Source organism: Canis lupus, chromosome 9 (genome assembly GCF_048164855.1).
Source record: "Canis lupus baileyi chromosome 9, mCanLup2.hap1, whole genome shotgun sequence".
NCBI classification, from domain to species: domain Eukaryota; kingdom Metazoa; phylum Chordata; class Mammalia; order Carnivora; family Canidae; genus Canis; species Canis lupus.
In genome coordinates this window covers 32,189,866-32,214,170 of record NC_132846.1, presented here as the reverse complement: position 1 = coordinate 32,214,170, position 24,305 = coordinate 32,189,866, and the positions used below count along the sequence as shown (strand labels likewise).

Sequence of the window (24,305 nt, the reverse complement as noted above, 5' to 3'; positions counted from 1 at the left end):
TTTATGGCTCTGCAGTTTATGTGCATTATAAAGATGATGTCCTTTGGCCCAGGTAGCTCACATGGATGTTTGCTTGAAATAATGACAGTAGGTACCGTGCCTGGTATACATACCTGCTGGAGTCCAGGGAGAGTATGGTGATGCTGGTCATGTGCCTTCTTCCCTGGCTGTGCTCCCTGCCTCCCAACCCCACCCCGGAGCCCATGCCAACAGCTTTACAGGCCCCACCTTCATTCCTGGATGTCTACTCATGGTTACTTTCAGGTGCTCAGCAGGAGGTGGCTGGGCTTCCCTGACACCCAGGGCTCCCAAAGCCAGTGGGCAGAGCAGACCCCACTGGGACTCTTGCTTTTCTTGCACCCTTCAGGAACCCTCTATAGCGTGTGGTGTGAACCTCCCTGGCTAACTGTCTTGTTTCTTGCTGGTGAAAGCACCATTGCCCATACATGACAGTCTCCTCAGAAGTAAAACTGGTTTGGCCTTGGCTAAGCAGGTGTCCCTTGATTCCAGCAGGGGATAGGGAATGAAGAGAACCTTGTATGAGTGGGTAGAGAGATGCCAGAGTCTTCTTTTGCTATCTCTCCTCAGAGGCAAGTGGTGTTCAGTAGTAAGTGACCAGGAAGATGGCGTCACCTGTGTGGAACCCAGTGCAGTGGGGTCAAAGTCTTAAAGGTCCCTGACAACTGTTTCTTCCTCTCAGCAGAGGCCTGGTTGTGTCTGGAGAGTGGCCAAAGGAGTAGCTGTGGACAAAGGTCTCTTTTCTGCCTCCTCTTTAATGTCTGGAGAGGCCACGGTGTGTCCCCCAAGAGCCTAGTCTGTCCAGAAGCTAATGCTTGCTGACTGGCTGGACATTCTATCCCTAGAGCCAAGCAGATCCCCTTACCCCAAAACCTGGTGCTTCTTAGGAGGTTCACAAGAGCCTGTTGGCACAGCTCAGGTAAAAAGATGTCTGGTGTCTACCTGGTGAATCCTAGTCATGATTTTAGAGCGTTGTCACAGAGGAGGCAGGGCATGGGGGAGATGGTACTGGCTTTGGAACCAGTAGGTCCCAGGGTCCATTCCTGACAGTGGAGTAGAGGGAAAGGGGTGTCGGTTGATACAATCATAATAGAGGGAAGTTTGGTGACATCATTCAGAATCACAAATGCACTATCCTTTGATTCAGCAATTCCACTTGTGCAAAAGGACATATGTACCCCTTTCCTGCAGTGTGTTTGTGGTAGCTGGAGCTTGGCAACATCTGAATGCCCATCAGTAGTGGGCAAGTTAAATAACCTGTGGTTCTTCCATATGACACCATTTAAAAGATTGAGGCAGTACTAAGCATTTATTGCTACAGAAGGATCTTTAGAGATATTATTGGGTGAAAAAGGCGAAGTTGAAAATAGCATATAGTATGCTACCTTGTGCACTTTGTAAAAAAAAAAAAAATTCCTTTTATATGCATAGGATATGTATGGACAAGTAGCCAGAGACTGCAAACCCAGTTTATCCCTGAGGCGGTGACCTGAAGGGATAGTGATGGGAGGGAGAGGTGTTTTTGCTGTAAACTCCTTTGTAAAACTTGAGTTTTGTACTATTCGTATGTATTTAAAATAAAGTCTCTGACATTTATGGGCTGTGTGACTTTGGGCAAGTCACTTACCTCTTCGAGCCGTGCGTCTCGGTGCTGCCTAGTGATGGGAACGGACGCGTAACGAGTGCCGCGCGGGATGGGCACATGCGGGGGATTCAGCAATTGGAGCTCGCGTGTGCGTTGTTACCAGCTGGATGCCAGGGTGGGAGGAACAAGCCCAGGCTGGGAGAGACGGTGAGTGCGGAGACCGTGGACGCTTCAAGGGCAGGATGGCCTCCTCCGTCCCCTGTCCCCTCCACGCCTTGGTCATCCTTGGTCCTCGCGGACCTGGCGGGTCCCGGCCGGCGCGTGAGTAGCTGAGACCACTCTGTCCGCTAGAGGGCGACCGCTGCTGCGTCGGCTCCCCTCTCGTTTCTGGAGTCTCTTCTGGGGCCGCCAGAATGTGACAGGAGATTTACCAGGGAAAATGTCTAAGGTGACCTTTTCCTCCTGACGGTGGCCGTGAATGCATTGCTTATTGGTTCTTGTTAGGCCTGGGGAATTCCTAATCACCAGCGGTGCTGCAGGAACTGGCTGGCATAACAAACCCGGGGATGAGTGTGTGTGCACACACCTGTGTTGTACGTGTGGGCTTGCATGGTGTACGTGTGCACATGTGTGCACACACGTGCGGGAGTGTGTGTGGGTGTATGCGTGTGTACATTAGGCTGTGTGGTGTGTGTCTGCGTGCATGAGCATGCACCGTACACATATACATGTGTGAGCGCAGGGCCCTCCCTGGGTTGTGAGTTGCCGGTGGGTTAGCCTCTGCCTGGAGGGTCCTCTGTCCCGAAATGGACTGAGCTACTCTAGGCTTCTCTACATTTGGAGAATGCTTTATATTCCCAGATCCCTCCCTCCTACCTTGGATCACTCCTTCTTGCTGGTCTTATCATTTCTCACCTCCCCGTATCTTCCTTAATAACCTTTCCCCCAAATGGGAGAAGGAAGGAAGGAATCCGCAAGAGAATTCCATGCTCCAAATGCTCTTCTCTGCAGGATGGTGTCCCCCGGCCCTTGCTGGTGCTGGTGCTGGTGCTGGCGAGGGCACCTGATAGGCTGCTTCCCCACTCACAGCAGAGGCAGAGGGCCTAGAGGACATTTTCTCTCAGCTGCCTCTCGGAGGCCTCATCACGGAAGCTCACAGCTCCTAAGATCAAGTCTCCAAGCCTAAGCAATGGCTGTGGATTCCAAGGGGAATGAAGAGAGATGGTCATGGCCTTTGCGGGCACTTCTAGGTGGGAGAGCATGCCAGGAACATCCCCAGGTTCTGACTTGTGGCAACCTATGACTCCTGCCGTCGGCTGCAGAGTTGTGGACCGGCACTTGCAGTTTGCAATAATGATGAGAAGAATATCAGCCACTAACACTCAAGAGCACGGCCTGTGTGTCAGGCACTGTTCTAGGTGCTTTGCATATATCACCTCATTTAATCTTCCGAATACAGTGGATTCAATACCTTGCAGGCTGTTTAAGGCCTCACTGGGGATTACCTCTATTTCACAGATAGGGAAATGGAGGCACAGACATGTGATGTGATTTACCCAAGGACTTGTGGCATGGCTAGGAATTGAACTCAGGAAATCAAGCTCCAAAGCCCCAGTGATCTGAAGCTAGTCTATTCAGGTTAGTAGCCCTTCTCCAAGGCACCCAGGTGGAGTGAAATCTCATTTGCAAGGTGAAGGAAGCTAGCTAGGATTTTTTTTTAAAAGATTTTATTTATTTATTTACTCATGAGAGACACAGAGAGAGAGGCAGAGACATAGGCAGAGGGAGAAGCAGGCTCTGTGTGGGGAGCCTGATGCGGGACTTGATCCCAGGACCCCTGGATCAAGACCTGAGCTGAAGGCAGATGCTCAACCACTGAGCCACCCAGGCGTCCCCTTTTTCCCCCCTACGATCTTCTCCACATGGTCAAGGAATACCCCATTCATGAATATGAAAAGCAAAGCACTTTGAATATGTGCCCCAATTGGGGTTGGGGGTGCTTGCTGGGAGCAGAGATCCTTTCCTGCTCAGGAGCCAGAGTCCCATGGGCAGTTTCTCTAAAGGAACAGCTGAGACCATGGGAGGCTGCAGGGGCCCTCCACACCTCCTCCAGCAGGAGAGGGCAAATGGCTCTTCCTTCCTTCCGAGGCCCCCACTGGCAGCAGAGGGGGGCGGGTAGAGCTGAAGCTGCTTCACTCCCAGCTCGTGTAGTGGAAGTGGGTGGGAAGCCGCTGCAGGCACTTTGGCTGCTGTATTGGCGGTTCCTTTTAATTTAATTATATTTTTTGAGTCAGTCCCTCAAACGACCAGGTTTGCTGGCATCCTGCTGGCTCTGCACTGAACCCAGCCTTTGAATGGGAGACTGAGTCCAAGCAGCCTCAAATGTGCCCTGGAGGTGAGAACTGCTGCTCATGAAAGCACCTTTCATAGCATTAAATTCCTCTGCTTCAGAGTCTTTGAACCTGGAGTGATCCACAGGTTGCAGCCCAGCTGGAGATGCGTGATAAAAGAAATTGGCTTGCTTAGAGTCCAGTGGGAGCTGACAGAGGAGGAGAGTCTGATAGTGTGAAGCTGAGCCTGCATCTGAAACCCTGGAGACTCCACAGCGTGGGGGGACAGGAGGTCACCCAGCCATTCAGGATACCACATACTCCAGTGACACTGCTTCAAGCTCCTCCAGACTTTGAGGGCCTGAAGAGAGTCCCAGATAAAATGACCAGAGTGTGTCCATGTAGTGGACCCAGGTTCCCCAACAGTGGGGATGCACACTGTGTAGACAGGGATCCTAGAGGCTTATCCATCTGGGCATAGGGTAGGACTGCACTTCCCAGATACCTTCAAGTCAGATGTGGCCCAGTGAGTTTCTCTGGTGGATGAAAAGTGAGCCGATGGAAGCCACACCCTTCTTTTCCACTGCTGGGGCAAACATCAATGCTCCAGTGGGGGGCAGCTGTGCCAGCCTGGATTCCAGAGTGTGCTGTATGGCACAGAGGTCCCAACTGACGGTCATACAGCTAAGGGGTGGTTTTAAGCCACTGAGATTTTGGGGGGTGTCTGTTAATGCAGCATAATCTAACTAATACATCCATGGATAACCAGAAAGATGAACTCTATGGATCACTTGACTAGTGTGTTATATATCCCAAGCAACACATTTATTAACCTAATTAAAGTACACATAATTTCCAAAATTGAGCCTTTGTGGTTAGGCACTGCATGCATCACTGCAAGCCAGTGGGGAGGAAATTTGGGAAGTGGCCCTCAGCCTGCTAAACTCCACCGCTAATTCTGTCTGGCTTAGAGACGCCCAGTAGGTAGGACAACCAAGGACTGTGATGGGTCAGGTGCTTATTTTTAGTTCTTTTATGTATGAGTCAATGGAAACAACTACCTTTTACCCTCATCTATTAAGGCTGCAGAAGCATATCATAGGCCACTTGAATAAAAAAGGAGAAGCAGGTCCTCTTAATATGTGGGGTCTCACCTTTGCTACCCATTAGAATCACTTGGGGCTTAAAAGCCTCAAGCCTAGGCCATGCCCCAGACCAACCCAGTTAGAAACTCTGAGGGTGCGCCAGCCTCAGTTGCTGGCAAAGCTCCCCGTGTGATCAATATGCGACCAGCTGAGAACCACAGCCAGGGGGGCTCCTCTTCTTTTGCTAAGGACCATATATTCACCAATGTCCTGAGGTGGTCAATTTGCCGAACTCTATTGCCTACATATAACCTTGTGTCTCAGGCTGCAACAGTCGTTAGAAAGAAAAGGCCTGGAGATTCACTGAGGTCTCCTTAGTGTGAGCTCATAGCTCAAAGGGACTCCTGGAACCTGAGACAGCCAGCCATGGGCCCTCCTAGCAGGAGTTGGTGGTAGACAGACCCGGATTTGAGGTCCTACCCACCCTTCCCTGTAGCAATTCTGCGATCTGCAACAATTTGCTTGACATCTTTGAGTTTGCAGTTTCCCCATCTGCAAAGTGGAGGTAATCTAATGTTGGCCTTATTGGCTTAGCACAATAGTCTCTGCATAACTGCTAGCTTTTATTATTTCTCCCAGGTGACTCGTCTTGAGTGTTGAGGTAGGTGAAGTGACAACAGAATCCATCTGCTGCCTTCACCTCAGTCCCCTCCTTCCCTGGGGCATGAGACCCCCAACTCTCCAGCTGCCTAAGCTGGAAACTTGGGAGGCATTCTAAACTCTTCAGTCTTTTCCTTAATTCCCACACCCAGCCCATCATTAACCATGATGACTCTACCCTGTAAGAATCTCATAGATCTGCCCAGTTCTCCCTATTCCTACGGTCACTGCCTTTCACCCCCTGTGGGTTGTCTGCAGTAATGTAATAGTCCCTGGAGGGTCTCCCCAGCTCCCCACTTTGACGCTCCTCTAATACACTTCCCAAAATGTAGTCAGAGTGATCTCTCTAAAATACAAATCTCCCTATCAGGTATGAAAGCAAATTTTAAGGTTGTCATAAATTAAAACAGTGGGAGTGCTGGTGCATGAAAATAGACAAAATGAAATAAAAATAACAAGTCCAGAAATAGACCTCAATATATAGAGGAAGCTTATATATTTAAAAAGTAGCATTTCAAATTAGTGGAGGAAAGATAGATTATTCAATAAATAGCATAAGCACAACTGGGTAGTCATCTTTGCATAGAAATAAAATTGCATCCATACCTCATACTTCATACAAGAAATGGATCAAAGATATATATGTAAAAAAATGAATCAGTAAAGGTACTGGAGGAAAACATAGTATATCTCAAAGTGGAGAGGGCCCTTTAAAATATGATTTAAAATCCAGAAGCCAAAAAGGAAAAGATCAAGGAATTCAACCTAAGTTAAAAAAAATTCTCGATGGCAACAGTTACCATAGGCAAAATCAAAAGACAAATAAAGTGGGAAAGATATTGTAAATCATATCACAGACCAAAGGTTAATTTCCACAATATGCAAAGAGCTTCTACAAATTAATTAGAAAAAGATCAACAACCCAATGGTGAAATGGTTGAATATATGGAGTGTTGAAAGGAAAATATCAATGACTATTAAGCATATAAAAATCTGCTCAACCTTACCCAACTAAAAGAAATGCAAATGAAAAGGACACTGATACTAATTTTCACATATTAGATTGGAAACTATAAAAAATGTTGATGATACAGGAATTGCTGAGAGTATCAGGAAAAAAGCATCATTATTCGGTGCTGCTGGAAGTACAACTCTGTGGAAGGCACCTTGGGGAAAAAGTAGCAAAATGACAATGATGCCTGTGATGGTTAGTGTCATTTGTCAACATGGAAAGGCTATCGTCCCCAGTTATTTAATCCAACACTAATTTAGAGGTTGCTGTGAAGGTATTTTGTGGATGTGGTTAACATCTACAATCAATTGACATTAAGCAAAGGAGATTAGTCTTAATGATGTAGGTGGGCCTCATCCAATCAGTTAAAGGTCTCAAGAGCAAATACTGAGGTTTCTGGCAGAAGGAGAAATTCTGCCTCGAGACTGAAGCATCAGCCCCCTTCTAAGTCTCCAGGCTGCTGGCCTGCCCTGCACACTGCAGACTTGCCAGCCCTCACACCCAATTCCTTAAAATAAGTCCCTTTCTCTTCTGTAATCTCCTACTGGTTCTGTTTCTCTGGAGAATCCTGACTGATGTGACATCCTTTAATCCAGCAACCCCAGGTTCCCACTTGTGGGAACCCTTGCACATGAGGGAAATGACCCATGTGCAATTTATTTCATCACAGCACTGTTTGTCACAGAAAGAGTGAAGGCAACCCGAGTGTCCCTCAGTTCGGGACTGCTTAAGAAGTCATGTTAATCCTCAGACGTGGAGCACTGTGTAGCCATCAAAGGGTATGAGGCAATGATAAAGAATGGTTTCCAAAACCGATTTAAGAGAAAAAAGAAAAACGCCACACAGTGATGAGCAGTGTGTACAGTAAAACGGGGTGTGGGGGGGCGGATATTTAAGTGTTTGTAAACGTATGAAAGATCTTTTGGTGAGCACACAAGAAACTATGACCGAATGCCTCCAGGGCAGGGGACTGGTGGCTGCAGAACAGGACAGGAGGGAGACATTCCACTTAGGCCCCTCACGTCTGCTCATATCACTCCCGGACAAAGGCATCGATGGGCCTGAAGGTGGAGTCCACATTTTTCACCACAGCTTATAAGGCCCTTTACAACCTTACCTTTGCCTCCATCCTGTCCCTGTCCCTCCTCCCATGGCTCCCTGTGCTCTGCGTTCTCCATACCAGTCCCATAGTTACTCAATCCGTTCCTTAAACTCACATGCTCTCTCTTGCCTCAAACCGGGAATACACGGAGACTGTCTCCCACAGTTCCTATTTTTTTGTCCTTCTGGTATGGTGCTCTTTCTTCCTAGGGACCTGGATGGCATGGCTGGTGTTTGATGTCCCTCTGCTGTGGGCTTGGCTTCCTCAGGGAACCCAAGGATGAGTACAGAGCTCTGCCACTGGCTTCCTCTGAGCTCTGGACTCATGGCAGTCCTTATTGTCCCTCTTGCCCTCTTGGGAACCCCTGGTCCCTGTGCTCCTGTCACTCAGGCCAAGAGACTGACAAGACCCCCCCCCCCCCCAGAGGGCCTGCTGGGGCATCTCTATTTTTCTCAAATGGGTAGAGAGAGGAGGCCTCACTCTAACTGAACTTTACCTATCTGTTCCAGAAAGAACTTGGCACTTGTGTCTTGCAAGGTATCCTCTGTCTTCAGACAGCCAACTGGCTAGCAGCCAGTCTTTAGGAAGTCCTGTTGTAGGAGGAAGACCTCAAACCTGGGGCCTGCCCCTTAAATCATTTTGGGGGGGATGGGTTAGACACAGACACTTTAGAAGCACACCTGGATAAACACAGTAAACTGTGTGTGACTGAGGGCTTAGATTCTGTATCTTAGGAGAGGACAGTGGCGTAGGTTAGCAGATGCAGCAATATGGACCCCAGAGCACAGCGGTGGGAGAAGACACGTAGGGTATATGCTCTCCGCCCATGGGCTGGATATATGCATTTGGTGATGGGTGGGGGCACTGATTTGTCATGTATACATTTTATTTTTCTCATTCACAAGTTGCTGACTTTGTACATATTCCATCTTGGAATAAAGTGGTGAGTTCTGATTGGACAGATTTGATTTTGAGGTTTTGTAGATTCATGTGGCTTCACCCTGGAGCCTGTTAGAATTTTATGCCGTAGAAAACTGGAACTGTCTCCTAAGGATGTTGGTGCAAACAGGGACACCTAGTCCTAGGTGTGGTCCCCACCGGAAGATTTAACTGGAACCTCTCTGCCGTCTCCAGATCCAGCAGCTCTGATGGGACTACTTCACTCACCAAAGCTCTGATTGTTTTTCTTCTGGATAGGACTTAAAAAAAAAATAAAACTTCAAAAAGCTGTGGAACACACTATTTAAAAACATGCATTCTGAGTCAAGCGTAAACACAAAGCTGTCTTTTTATAAAGTCTGAGCTTTATAAGGTTGCCAAAATGTTTCTCCGTCAGTTTTAAAAACTGAAGTAGAAACCACTTAAGAGTGAAAAATATTCCATGGAGGAAATTCTCAGATGTTGAATTCCCAGGTTCACATCACAGAGAAGTCAGTATCTGTGTGCAAGAGCCCCATGGGCAAAGCTGGTTAGATGGAGTGTCCGGGCCAAGTTGTTACCTGAGAGGATACCGGGAAAGACCACTGACTCCAGTGGAGTTCCTTCTCAATAATAATTGAAATGTCACGCTTGAGTTTGCCAAAGCTCCCCAATTTCCAAGTCCCCCACATTTCCTACTTCAGGTATGTATCCTAAATGTGTAGACTGACACACACGCAGAGGAGCCATCCACCATTTCAATCCATCTGGGCCAGAAACTGAGCGTGGGGAGTGGGAAGACACATCTCAGGGTTGCTCTGGAAACAGTGCTCTATTGCTTGATCCATTTCCAGAGACTCCAGGTTCAGGCTCTCACCTCCCACCACCAGGCCCATTACCTTCTGGATTTTCCTCTGCCTTCCCTTCCAACATGTCCCCTTTCTCAACTATTTTATTTTCAGCTGTTAGAGACTAGGAAACAAAGCCATTGCTGTTCTTAGGCCCACTCCCAGGTATTCCTCAGACCCAACGGGCACTCTAAAGAAATATCATGGGTGTTGTTGACCTGACATTAGGGATGTCCATCATTTCATCCTGAGGGCAATATCCCAGGCTGATTTGGCAGACTGACCCTAGAGCTTAGGGAGCCAGAACAGTGCTACTTTTTATAGCAATTTGACAGATAATTTTGTCGAATCTAGTACAATAAGGGGGCTTGTAATTTTAAAAAATTTATTGTATTTTACAAAAGAATTGAGCTATGTGGATTAGAAATAAATAGCCACCACTACAACTGTAATTCATAGATGATTTGAAAAACAGTGAGCTAGGACATCCTAGAGCTACTGTGGACAATCCAGAGGCTGAAGTGCTCAAGTGTTTTGATGTGTGGCTGGAAGATAGGAAACAGAAGTGTTTGTGGAAGACTGGAGTAACGTCTGTGAGATAGTGCTGGAGTGTGATGTGCTAGCATTGCCCACAGGGGAACGGGGACATGCATGACGTACATGCCGCTACATGGTGCCTCTGGGTGGCCCAGGTCCTCACTGACCACTCCATATCTTTGTAGAGAAGCATTAGGTTCTAGTTAGGAGATTTTTGCTATCCTCAAGCCCTCCTCTCAACTTCCGCAAGCCTCGGGCTGACAGGGAGTCAGGGCCATGGATAGATTGTTTAAGGGACCAAACCAAGGTGCGTTCACAGGAGTTTGGATTCTCCTTGTATCGCCCTCTTGGCAGCCTCATGAGCACAGAAAGCCTGAGTGGACAGTGCCCACCTGTGCTGCTTCTGGACTCCTCGCACAAGCTCACTGCAGCCTCTTCCCATCCAGGAAGCTCTAGAGGTGTTACTCATCCCCCTTTAATAGTGGAATTAAATCTTTTTGGCAGAAAGGACTATTTAGGGGAAGTCCTAAATGCTTTGCTATATGAATAACCTCCCCAGGACTGAACATTCCATTAGTAGGGTCAATGGCAAAGAGCTGCAGCTTTGCTGATAAAAATCACTACCCAACTCCTTTCAGGCACCACGCTGAGCCCTGCTTCTCTTCATCTTATGCCTTTCACATTTACCCTCATTTCACACATTGCAAAAGCGAGACTCGACTTTTCTCTCGCACATTATCCCCTTCCCTTTAGAATACTCTGGTCATAACACTGAGCTATATCTCATTTGAGTTATGAGAATTTAACTTTTGGAGGAATTTCATTTAATATTTCAGCTTATGAGTCATTTCTACATGTTTCCAGGGACCGTTTTGGATTTTGCATGTCACTTGAGCAGCCTGAGCCTGGTGAAAAGGGAGTTGCTGTGTGGTCACTGTTACAAGGTCAAGCTGTGGTTGCCTCAGAGAAATCTTGGATTGCTAGATTTTGGTGGCAATGACCTCTATATCCTATGTTTCTTTTGTCTTTACTTTCTTCTTTTTTTGGATTACAGGTTTAATTCTAAAAAACTGTGAGTATCTTAGGCCAAAAACCAAACCAAACCAAGGCTCAGAGAGGTTAACTTGTTGCATATCACACAGCCAGAGATTTCAAAACCACTTTAGTCTCTTCAACCATATGCTTAATTGACATTATTTAGAGTTTATATCAAATATCATACTGGAATTAGAAGTATTACAATGAGATTCAAGCCATATGTAGTTAAGACCCCAAGGCTCCATGGAGGCTGCTGTTTCTTTATGCCATGGTTACGGGGTGAAATATGATTTCAACGGCACTGAGGATGGACAGCAAGCTATAAACAATATCATCTGCAAGGATAGAGTTTGTATTTAGGAACATGCCTTCAAGTCAGATGATGCATTTATTAACTACTCTGGGCACATAACAAGCTGCATAAATTTTTATATCTCATCCTATTCTTTTGTTTAAAAAAAAGGAACTCCTATTTGAAGACATAGTTTGCATAGAATGGTCAGGTGGTAATAGTTTACAGCGATGTCATGCTCACTGTTCCTTGCTGGCTTATTTCTAAGATTCAGTTCTTGCTTCCTAATCAATCCTGTCAACAAAAAGGAAAAAAAAAAGACACACACACCAGTGTTACAAAACCTTGTATTAATCATTTCCCTTCACTTTCAATATAACGTTGATATGAAATATAGCCATGATTCTTAGTTACATGGGAGGAAATGAGTAATAAATACATTGTAGCAAGTTTAAACCACAAGGGTGTTTCACTGGTAACAACATTTGAAAACTGTACACTTGCAAAGAACAGCATCTTCAAACATTAGTATATCTGTATATCAGTAAAGCTTTACATGTAACAAACATGCTATTTCCATATATGACAAATTTAAAAAATATGCATTGCTTGGCAACATGAACTAGGCAAAAATAGTTCTTTGTTCACTAACTTTATACAGGAAAACAGGACGAGAGGCATGCATGTACAATAGGGATGCCTGCACAGGGCATGCAACCAAAGAAAATTCTTTAAAAGTCAGCTTACATTAGGCATAAATACATGAGGGTTATATATTAATAAGGGAGGAAGTCTTCTGTTTGACATTATTAACATTCCTGTTTTCTTCCTATTCCTCCCAGAGGAATACACATTCACCTTTAAGTAAAGATAAAGGAATTACAAAAAAATAAAACTCACTTTGCAAACAACTCTGATGACTTGTAAAAAAAAAAAAAATCAACATTAGTGTTATCACAGCCCCATGTGCAAATTATCCTTCCGCAGGTCCTTCCTGTAATAGGCACATCCGAGTGCCTTGGTCAGGCTGCTTCCTGGCACCCAAGCTGGACCGCCTGCTACAGACACCTCCAGAGGGCCAACGAGACTGGGGCCTGCTTTTCCTCCCACTCGCTGCCCTTCTGGCTGCATGCCTATGCATTCAGCCCAGCTCGGCCCCCCAGCCCAGGCTTTTGGGGAGATCCTGGTTCTAGCCGGGGAATGCACATATCCAGACCTTGCACCGGCAGTCGCTACAAGAGGTGCAGAAGAACACAAGACCTGGAGAAGGCTCCCACTCTGTAAAAGGCAGCCAATGACACCTCAAAAGAAAACCTTGTTTCCCTCAGTGTCTCTTCAAAGGAATGGGAGGCGGGGGCCCAGCTGTCATTCCAATCCTGAGTACCAAAAAGGGACCATCAATACACAGGATTTGAGAGCTTGGTGCAAACAGCCGCCCTCTGCAGGCAGACCCAGCAACGTCTATTTTGCTTGCTGGCCCTCATTTAAAAAGTGAAACTCAAAAAGCATGTGGAAAAAGACACGTTATCAGCAGCAATGTTTCAATTCTTGTACACAGTTCATATGTGTCTTCCTACTGTTTCTGATAAGAAACCACTATGAATAAAAAGCACCAATAAAACATCATACATGGTAACAATATCGTAGACCGCCACTGCCCCTAGGACAGTGTAGAGATGCCAAATACATACTGCTTAAATCAGAAAAAGGGGGGGGGGGGAACATGTAGTGAAATAGATTTTACTCTAAGATTTTTAATGTTTACTATTAATATAAAACAGTTGCATTGGGGGGGTCAATGGGTAAATACAAAAAAAGGCACTGCCGCTTTATTACTAAATATCCGACTTCACAGCCTTACGCATGCAACTGTTTTGATTCTTTTATAAATAAAGTTCTTTTGCTTTAGGATTTTAAAATTGAGCTGTATACCTGCAGTCAACACAGGACTCAAAACAAGGTGGGGACAGGCTCCTAAAATTTATCAGAACATTCAACTTAAAAAAAAAAAACACTAATAGCAAAACACAACTATGTAGATAAATCTATACACGGTCAATGAAAAATAAGCTTTTCTTTTTTTTTAAAAAAAGAATTATGTTGTTATTAATAACAGACTTTATCATGGTTACCAGCCATAGCAAGTTAATAAGTAACATATCCAAAATAATATCTCTAATAATCAGATAACCATTGTTTCTATATTCAGTGAAGGAATAAATAGAAATCCAGATTCGCAAATACTGTAAGGTCTTCTTCCTTTTAAAGGATTCATGCTAATGTGATTGTGTTCACAATCTGTTTTCTGAACAACCCAAGTCTTTATGGATATGTGTGTTTTGCAGCAGATCTGAATGCTTTCTCATTTCTCTCTGAGATGTGTAAAACCCTTCTTTTTTCTTCCCTTTATTAACTTTCTTAGCATCTGAAAAACACCTTCACAAACCCTCTGGTCTTACCTTTGGCCTTCAACATTTTTGATCTATTCTTCCTGCCTTACACGTGATCGTCCATCCCAACACATTCCCCAAGTAACACTAAGCTTGTTTAGAAAAGGGGTGTGGAGGATGAATGTTAATGGCACTTGGTTTAAAAAAAAAAAATCAACTAAAAAAAATGCTGCCTCTTTCTGCACATGGATTTGCATGTTTAAAATGTAGTCACCCAAGGGAAGGTCTATTTTCTTAATGCAACACATGATACTGTGGGTTTAAGCCTCCCTTGCTTGCAAAAGCCTCTCTACAGTTAAGATGCTCCATCTTTTTAAACCTTAAAAGACTTCAAAAAGCAAGGCTGAATTGGGTGCACATTTTTAATCCTGAAGGTAAAATAAAGTTGTTTAGATTTCATTAAGGCCTTTTAAATCTATTTACTTCGTTAACTTTTTTTCTTTTTTTTTTTTTCTTTTTAAATAACCATAAGCGAGTGCAGTGATTTTCATGGTCTGATCTCTTCAATTTCGACTCCGACTTCACTAAAAGAAATGGCACCAGACTCACCCATTTAATAAACAGACCTTATACCAACTCCCTGATCTCGCCTCTGGCTGAGCATTCATACCATCATTTACACAACCCAATTTTCCAGTGCAGAGCACAACTCCTCTTTGATTTCCTTTAATACCCTCCATTGCATCGCATCCCAAACGTAGTCTTTCTTGCCCTTAAGAAACAGAGCTATTACTTTGTGGTAGCATAGTTTGCTCATCTCCCACCAGGTCAGGACTGGTTTCCTCTCTCCTGCGCGGCTGCACAGACACACCGGCCCACGACCCCGCGAAGCCCTGACGTACACGTGGAGAGAACCACGTTTCCTCCCGAAGCCGCCCCTTCCCGCCGGGCCTGTCGCTGCCCACGTGGGACGCGGGGCCCCGCCGCGTGGCCTGCACGTCCCTCCCCACCCCCCCTTGCACGCTCTCTCTGCCACTTGCCCACTGACCAGCCACACACTAGCTTAAGCCTTGCTCTCCTTCCTCTTCCTCAGCGGTGAGCGAGCCAGGGGCACGCAAGACCCGAGGCTCAGGTTCCTCCTGCGTGCAACCGCAGTGGAAACGGGCCTTTGAGCTCATTCTCCGGTATGAAGGCCTTTTGCAAGGGGAAAATGTCGGTCCTTGCCATTTTTCCTCCAGTGGAATTGCACCCACCTGTGTGTGTGTGTGTGTGAAGCGAAGCAGGGGGGCGACAGGATGAAACCCCAGGATGAAACCCCACAGGAGTGTAGGGGCAGAAGCGAGGTGACTGGGTGAGGAGCAAATGCAGGCCAGAGAGGGGCCGCAGGATTCTCGAAGAACCTCTCCGTGACCCGCCCACAAACCCTGACCTATCACGCGGTGCGTCCTCCTCGGCACTTCCGCTTCCGGCCACGTGCTCGTCCCGCCCACCCACCCGCGCGCGCCGCCCAGCTGCGGCCGGATGACGGAAGACGGACGCCTCGGCCGACGTGGCCACATCCGCCTTCGCGTGGCAAGCTCGGCTCGGCAGCCATTTTGAGAGACGACCCTGCTGCTATTATAAAAATAGAGGAAAAAAAAAAATGAATCCGTATCAACAAATCCTTTACAAAAACCATAGTATGAAGAGAAGTTCTATCCAAACTCTTTACACATTATGTATGTACCCTTTAAAATTGTTATGTAAACAATACACAAATCAAAGTTTCTCTGAAATTTTGTTGGAGGGCACTTTCCCCCCTCTGCCGCCAGTGCCGCGCGGCCCTCTCCTGCGGCTCGACTCCAAGCCGGGTCCTCAGGGGAAGCCGATCCGGGCGGCAGAGAGGGCCGGCCGCCATCTTGCTTTGGTCGCACGCTGCCACGACTGCGTCCTGGGGCCTGACTGTGGAGGCGGGCTGTGAGGGGCGCCCAGGCCCAGGGTTCGGCCTGCCGCCCGCGCCATCCCCCCAGCTCTTTCAGGCGGTACTTTTAGTTCTTTTCTCTCCCTCTCTCCATCCAGGAAGCCACTTGCATGCCCTCTCCATCCCCTCCCAGTCCCACGTTTCCCTAGAGACCCCCTCCCCCACCCCACACACCAAGCCATCCCGTGACAGAAACAAATAACAAAATAACCAATCCCCGGTCTACTGATATGTTTACAAGGACGACCTACGCTCTCACAAAATCAAAATGGGAGAGGGACCAGGGGGAAAAAAAGGCTGCAAAGCATCTCCGAGGATTCTGTGCAACCCTGAAGATGGCTGACACTGGACCCGCAGCAGTCGATTTCACGGCCAGCGCGGTCACTCTCATCTTCAGCTTCTAGATTGTGGAGGTCCGGTCAACCCCGTCTGCGAGAGAAAGAACACAAGATGGGCTCAGCTGAGCAAAAACCATTGCCTTCGTGTCCACCTAGCCCCACACTTCCGGTCTCTGAAGACCGGCGAAGGCCAACCTTACCCATCCATCCACTCACCATTCCCACACCCACCCACTCAGCATCTGGGCAATAGCCGTTTTTCCAGGAGCCGTAATGAGGCTGGGAGACAAGACGGAAGCCTTGTCCTCACTCTGGAAGTACACACATCCTAGTCGGGACAGAGAATGTAAAGCCATAGTGATGTAGGAGTGATCTTTGCTATGATGGGGGTAGGTACCAGGCTCAGCAGGAGGAACGGAGGAAGGAATATTTACGTTGCCCCCGGAAGTCAAGGGCAGTTTCACAGGGAAAGAAAGTGACTTTTGTAAGATGGTGGTGGTGGGAGAAGAGAGGAGGAGGCAGGAAAGGAAGATGTGTGTGTGTGTGTGTGGGGGGGGGGGGGCACCTGGAGCTCATGTACAGGTGTAATGCCGGTCATCAAATGGTGGGGCTGGGGGCTAGAGGTTTAGGATGAGGGATGGGCGAATGGAGGGGTGGCAGGAAATACGCTGAAGAGCTGGCGGGAGTGCTGCGACAGACATGCGGGTGGACTTGTCTAGCTCACGCTGCTTTCTTTGGCAGCATCTCTCTCTCACCTGCATGAGGTGGCTGTGACTCTGAGCCCTGGTCACAACTGAGCAGACCAGGAGGATGCAGCTGACCCTGATGTAGCTTTTCTGTCTCAAGAATCTGATTAGGGGCAGATGCTATAGTCAGAAGTTGTGGGCCCTAGGAACTGAAAGATCTTGTGGAAGTGGGTGAATGCTGAGGCCACGCGGCAGAGGCTGTGTCTACGTTATGGAGAGTCGGTGAAACCAGGCTATAAAGTGGAGGGCGCGCCCATCAGACACAGAAGCCATGAATGAAACAGACTGCTGAGAAAGCTGATGGCTGCCCAGCTCCTTTATGGTTGTCTGCTTACACATGGGACTATAGAAGAGTCCCCAGAATGAGGCCATAGGAATCTTGTGTACTATGAACAGGAGCTTGGACTTGGTAATTGGGGCATTATAAGCCGTAGAGTAATTAGATCTGATTTTAGAATGGTTTCTCTGGCAGCTGTGTCAGATGACCTAAAAAAGGACAAGGCTGGTGGCAGGAGGGCCCCTACAATGGTCCATGCTAGGGCTTGTCTGACAGAGGCTTTTCCAGTGAGCACAGGAAAGCATGGACTAACCACGGTAGGAGGTAGAAATGACTGTGTTCAGTGACCGGTAAATGAAGGCCAGGGAGGATTGCAGGATGCCTCCCTGGTTTTGCTGATATCTAAACATCAGCAGGTATGTCCTGGTCTAAGCCTAAGGTCACAAACCTGGTCTACCAGGAGAAGCATCTAGACTCAGCAAGCAGAACTCAGGTGTGAGATGGGAGTGGCAGAGTGTGTTCAGGGCAAGCTGGGGGGCCTAAGCGATAGGGAGGAGTACACCGAGTCCACTGCAGAGGCCTCCTGGCCTCCTCAAGGGTGGTGCCAGCCTGATGTCTTGCCAGCAGGGACTTGAAGGAGAAGTGTTTCTTTAATTGAAATTTTTACTAATATCGTCTAGGTTCACATGCAGGTATAAAAGACAGTACCAGGTTTCTGGGTTTGCTAGGTTTCTCTCCATGGTAACATTTTGCGGAACTATAACATTACCACCAAGATACTGATGTTGACACAGTTCACTGATCTTACTAAGGTTTTCTCAGTTGTACTTGTATCCCTGTGGGTCTATAATTTTCCATATGGTTTTTGGAGAGATTTTAAAGAAGAAAACCAAATGACTTCTCGGGAGGTTTGTGATAATCAGGTCATCAGTCCTAGAGGCCCCCAGATGTGAACTTTTCCCTGACTTCTGCAGGTGCTAACCTGCAGCCTCTTATGGTGGCTCTGCAGTGGTAATGGGTCATGGGAAACGGTGCGTGCAGGTATACACATGCACGTGTGAGTGTGTAGAGGTCACTCCCTTGTCTGTAGAAGTGGAGTGCACACTCTTGCAAGGGCTCACTGGCCTACTCATTAATGCCAGTCCTTCATAGCTATGTACCATGAAAAGCTAGAACCGTGAAAATCTCAGCTAACCCAACCCCAAGCTGCATTTTCACTGAATTCCAATTGTATGCCTCATCCTCCAAGGGTGATGGTATTCATCTGTAGGTAAATAACGCACAGCTAAGTCCAGATTCACCATTTACAGTTGTGCAATTTGTGTACTATACAACTCCAGGGAGCACCATTTTCATGTATTCGTTATAGGTTTTATAGTTATTATGACGAATATCAAATCAATGGCAGAACAGCATCTTAAGTGGATCCTTTTTCTAATTTGCACAAAGTCTCCATATCAGCTAGAAGTGAGACTGTTAAGGCCAAAGAAGGAATAAGGAAAGAAGGTGAGAAGGAATGGCAAGGGGATCGTGTGAAAACACGAATCCTAGAGCATCAGAAGAGTTGACTGGACATTCCTCTTTATGGTAGGATTCATTGCAGACTCTGGCCTGCTTGGAGGAGGCTTGCTTTTGTAGCTGTGGGTATTCTCACCCATATAACCCCCTGTGCAGGAGGAAGACAGCAGCCAGGCTTGGTGTTGAGTTCCTTTATACCTGGAGCCACCAATCAGGAGCAGGCCCAATAGAGCCAGATGAAGTCCTTAAATAAAGATTTACAAAGCAAGATGGTAGAGGCAACCTACCTCCTGGGCTTCCTTGTGAGTTCTGTTGGAGGGGCCAGGGGGAGGACAAAGAAGGCAGAAAGGGAAAGCCAAAGAGAAAAATGGCTTAGACTGGCACCAGGAGGGTTGCAGTTAGTGGAGGACACTGGGAGTAGTCCTGGGGCCCATGGACCAGCCCCATTAGAAAGACCATCATAGGATGTGGTGTCCCAGGAACTTGGACACCCTACCATCCTGTCCTGTGACACAGGCCGAGGAACTTTTTACTTTGCTTTCCTCTCCCTAACTATTTGTCCTCTTGTAAGATGATTTCATTCATTGGCATTCTGCCTCCAGCAAGGTCATCTTCCCAGCCAGCCCATGGAAGAGGTGGGCCGGGCCAGCAGAGGTACAGTCATGGTGGGAGGGCTCACTGCCACTCTGCCCAGCTGGGCCACCCTGAACTTGATGTGCATTTTCTGCTCAGGAAACTGCTTCACAGGCTTCCCACCAGAGAGGATTATTGAGGGAAAAAACCACAGCAATAAAAAGGCTGACGAGATTAACAAGATGAAAACATTAGCAAAAAAACATCAGTTCAGCAAGGTTTTCTGTAAAAACAGAAGAATGGGCTAAAAAAATGAAGCCTTTTCAATGAAAACCTCCCTTTAATAAAGAGCATTTGGCATTCTTGCTACTAATGATGATAACATTAGCACTTAGCAGTTTGATAAGGGCTTCCAACATGCCAATTATCCGAGATATATCAAGCCCCAGGGGAAGAAGGTCAGTTCTCCTTGCTGACGCTCAAAGGCAGAGGGAGTTCCTCACACCCACCAGCCACAGTTGGGTGGGAGGGAGCCTGGGCTGCCTGCAGTGGGCTGAGCTTGGCCTGAATTCTCAGGGCCTGGGAGGCTTCCCTTTTTGAAAAAATTAAGATATAATTTATATACCACAAATTTCACCCTTTTAAAGCATGCAAATCGAAGGTTTTCATATTTTCACAGAGTTGTTAAGCCATCACCACTATCTGATTCCATAACATTTTCAGCTGGTACCTGTCAAGCAGTCACTCTCCACTTCCAGTTCCCTCTGGCCCCTGACAACCACTAATCTATACTGTCTGTCTCTAAAGATTTGCCTTTTCTGGATATTTCATAAATTCCTAAATGGAATTATACACTGTGTGGCCTTTTGTGTCTGGCGTCTTTCATTCAGTGTAATGTTTTCAAGGTTCATCCATGTTGTAGCATAGATCAGTACTTCATTCCTTCTGAGCTGAATGATATTCCACCATCAGGCTATACAACATTTCGCTCATCCATTTCCATCCGTCGGTGGACCTTTGGGTTGTTTCCTATTACTCATTGGGGCTATCAGTGCGCTGACCCAGTCTTCCTGGTGAGTTAGCTGGAGAAGAGAAGCTGGTGGCACCTCCCCACAGAAGTGCCAGGGATGGACCAATGATGCTGTGAAGCTTCAAGGATAGGAGTGGCTAAGGGAGAGAGCAGTGTTTGCAAATGGGGTTCCTGGAACCACGGGGAGATCACATTAGGAGCTATGCCTTCCCATCATCTGTTCAGTCAGAGGCCCTGGGAGGCCTTGAACTAGCTCCCTTCTGGTACTGAGTAGAGGCTTTCTTTGGGCTATAGAGAGCCTTGCACAGGTGAGGTCAGGTGAGTGCAGTCCTTGCTTTCCAATCTGTTCTGTGCAGAGCATTTACTGGTCTCATATTTGGTGTCAGGCTAAGATTGTGTTTACAGGGACTAAAATCTAAAAATCCCTGGTCAGGAGGACAAAGCTCTCTGGAAGCAGCAGCTGATAGCAGCCATTCTCCCCACCAGTGCCAGATAGCACAAATTTTGGCTGTAGGTGTGCCGACTGCCTATCTCCAGGGTGAGTGAGCACATCCCGACCGGAGAGGACTATTGGGAAGGGTCACAGGAGGCCTCTCTGACTCAGAGCCTCCTAGAGGTTGGCAGGGAGGGGCTGACATCTCTCCTCTGCCTGCCAAACATCCCCAGGGCTGGCACAGAGTCCAGGCTGGAGAAAAGCACTTGGTGAGTACTAGGAGGGCACTGGAGGCCTCCTGGGGCTTTTGTGATGACATAGGGCTTCAGACCAAACAGACAGTGGGACAATCCAGCTGCTTCTGGAGCTCCTCATGGGGCTGCAAGTCCATACGCACATCAACTAGACCACGCCTGTCACACTGTGAAGGACATCTCAGACTGCTCGGGGCTCCAGGCATCGTGGAAGCCATTTGGAACAGGGAGATATAAAAACAAGCAGGGATTTTTGTTTCAAAAATTCTATTTTTAGAACAAGCTGGGATATGCTTGGACCCGACTGGGAGATCTAGTGCCGAGAAGGAAAGAATCCAATTCTGTGGGGGGATGTTGCCACTAAAAGCCATGTCTTGTGTTTCTAACTCCTCCAGCTCCCAGCATTTGGCTGGGACAGCTGCTGTGTAGAACCTCAGTGTGCACCGGGTGGGTGGCTCTGAGGAAAAAGGGACAGCCTTGGTCTCCAGGTTCCTGACTCACCTCCCAGAAAAGGAGGAGCAGGGCATTGTGGGCTACTTGGTGTGGTATGTCTTGATGAGGATCCAGCAGTACCCTGAGGCCATTCTCTTTCTCTGTCCCCTGCCTACCTCTCCTGGTACCTTTCCCGTTACTCCTGAACTACTGCCAGATTGTAGACGGCAGATGGCTGGTAGTTCTCCCAGGCGTGCGGTAAAAAGCAGGGAGCACCCACTTACCTCCCAGGGCGTGCTCGGTCATACTGAGGCACAAGGACTCCAGCCTGTTGTTGATGTCAGGTTCAGTCACAGGAAGCTGGAATTCTGCAGGGGGCAAAGGGTGATGTTGGTGACAGACTCTGAGAACCAGGAGAAGGTATGCACTGCTCCACCCGCCCCACCCTGGGAGGATTCTGGAGACTGTAAGGGTCGGTGTGGAGGTTAAGTCACACTCTGGTTTCAACCAATCGATGAGTCTGTTAGATGCACAGGGTCCATTGTGAACATGGGCGGCTGGAAGAAGAGTGCTAACTAAAAATAGCCGGTCAGAGTCAGTCTGTTAGGCCTCTGCTCAGAACCCTCCAGCAGCTTCCCATCAGGGTAACAGCCAACCCCCTGCCATGGCCTGCCAGGCCCATGTGATCTGGCCCTTATTAACCCCTGCCCGTGTGCAGCTCTCCCCTCCCTTCATTCCATCCCCGGCCCTCTTCTACCCCAGGGTCCTTGCACTGCTGTTCTGCCCAGGATGGCGGTCCCTGAAAAGACCATGACTTTCTCTCTCCCTGCCTTCACATCTCTGGTTCTACTATCTCTTTAGAAAGGACATTATACGTGAGCAGAACTTTCCCAGCCCTATCCCTTTTCTCTGCTTTTTCTCCACAGCTGTCACCAACATCTGGCACATTATTTGCTGCCTGCCCTCAGTTGCATGCTCACTTCATTAGAGCAGGACTTGGCTCTGCTGCTCCCAGTGCCTAGAAGCAGGCTTAGTACATTTCTGCTCTGTTACAAGGAAATGGAAACCACAGTATGGCAAGTGCTTCTTCTGAGTCCACGACTGTGCCCAAGTGGCCAATTCTCACGCGGGACTCAGAGTGACTGGCGAGGTTAGCTGGCTAACACAAGAACCCACAGAGGTCTGACTCCAGAGCTGGTACTCTCCTGCATGTGGCAGCGACTCTGGGTGCTGGTCAGGACTCTCAGCCTTCAGCCACTTAGAAGGTCTGAGATGTCTTCTGTGCAGGTTCTCGCTGCCCAGGACAATGCCGTGTACATTCTGACCACCAAGCCCCCTCTACCATCTGGACCCTCCCTATCTCTCTAGGCTCCAGTCTCTCCTCCACCTGAGTGGGAGGCAGCCCATTCTGCTGGGGACCTCACGGTCAGTACCTCCCAGATCTCGCAATCCTGGGAAGTTTTTGAGGGTCTTTCACTGGCTTGGAAGCACCTTGCAGACAGCAACAGTACTTTTATATCGCTCTGAATCTCCCATAATACTCAGCCATGGCCTTCTGGCACATTTCACACATGTCTGTTGAGTGATGAAAAAGAAGGAAACTCTGACAGCTAAGAATTGCGAAATCCTATGGTGGGGGCTGGGGAGCAGACACAGTAGGGTGTGTTCTGAGGGCCTGGGAATCTCAACATTGCCACTGTCCTCATATGCGACTTGGGGAAACTTCTCTTCATTGGGCCATAGCTCTTCAGTCTGTAAGTGGGAGAAAGGATCCTGGTGGCCCAAGCTTGGGCCATTTCCTTGCTCCTTCGAGTCTCCACCAGGGGGCACTTGGGGTGGAGGGCAGGATTACAAATGAGGTTAGGTTGGTGGTTTAGTGGGATAGGAAGTTGAAACCAGTGGCTAAACCAAAGTATTTGTTTTCCTTGATGAGCTATACATTTAGGTTTTCTCTGCAATCTGTGTTCCCTATTACTGGCTAATTCAGAGGCAGATGTCATTTCTGTTGTTTAAAATTCTTAGAGTAGATGGGCAAAATGGATCAATATGAAAAGCACTAGGGAGCAGATAGGGTTCTTTCTGACACAAGTTCCAGCATCAATGGGTTTGAAAGGCAACTGTGCCAATTCATGAACAGAGGACTATTGGGCTTTCCGGGGGAGCCAGGGAAAATGGAAGGGTCTCTCCCACCCCCACCTGCTGTTGCTCTCAGAGTAGGGATGGGGCAATTAGACAACCCAAAGGGAAGAGTATTTTAGTATTTTCATCCATTCATGTGAAAATCATATGCATGCAAAATTAGCAGCCTTCAGGGTGTGAAATCTATAAAATAGAAACACAGTTTTATATATAGCCAGTTAGCAAATATGAAAAAAAAAAACCCTCAGCAATTATAACCATCCATATGCTCATTGTAAAATTTAGTTTACTCTCTAGCACTCCCCTTTAAACAAACACTGTGGAGAGATTTGGATAAATAAAGATGCTCGACATTTGGAGAGAAGTGTTTCAGCTGCAGGATTTCTTGCCAACACGCAGCAAAATGCCATTTCCCAAGCCTAGGACTGCATGTTCAAAAAAGGGGGCTGAGAAATGCGGGGCTCTCCGCTCTAGAATCTCCAAACCTTAGTGGCTGCTCTTTTAGGTTGAAAGTTGGCACGGTTGCTTTTTCTCCCTCAGCTCTTCCCTCTGGTGCGCTAGGGTGTCACGACCCCCACCACTCTCAGTGGCTCTGAAAAATTCTAAGTCTTGGGAGAAGCCCATATGTTCACACTCCAGAGTTTCCTAATAGTGTGACTTTTTAATTGTGTATTTGATAAAAACAGATCCGTGGCATCTCCCCACACATACAAGACAGAGGGAGACCAGCTGGGTGGATAACAGCTTCCATCTCAGGCTAGAAGCCCTCAGCCAAGTGTGGCTTGGGTGG

At 47.5% G+C, this 24,305-nt stretch overlaps 1 protein-coding gene across 7 annotated transcripts in view; it reads right to left on the bottom strand.

Annotated features, from left to right (window-relative positions):
• Nucleotides 1-11,758: 11,758 nt before the first annotated feature.
• Nucleotides 11,759-24,305, bottom strand: part of SAMD4A (sterile alpha motif domain containing 4A) — a 216,720-nt gene continuing 204,173 nt past the window's right edge. For all 7 annotated transcript variants that reach the window (XM_072838636.1, XM_072838635.1, XM_072838637.1 and 4 more), the window contains 2 exons: nt 21,661-21,744; nt 11,759-16,204 (listed from right to left, as the gene is read on the bottom strand). In XM_072838636.1, coding sequence (XP_072694737.1) covers nt 16,176-16,204; nt 21,661-21,744 — 113 coding nt within the window. In that variant the 3' untranslated portion in view covers nt 11,759-16,175. The remainder of the gene's footprint in view (nt 16,205-21,660; nt 21,745-24,305) is intronic.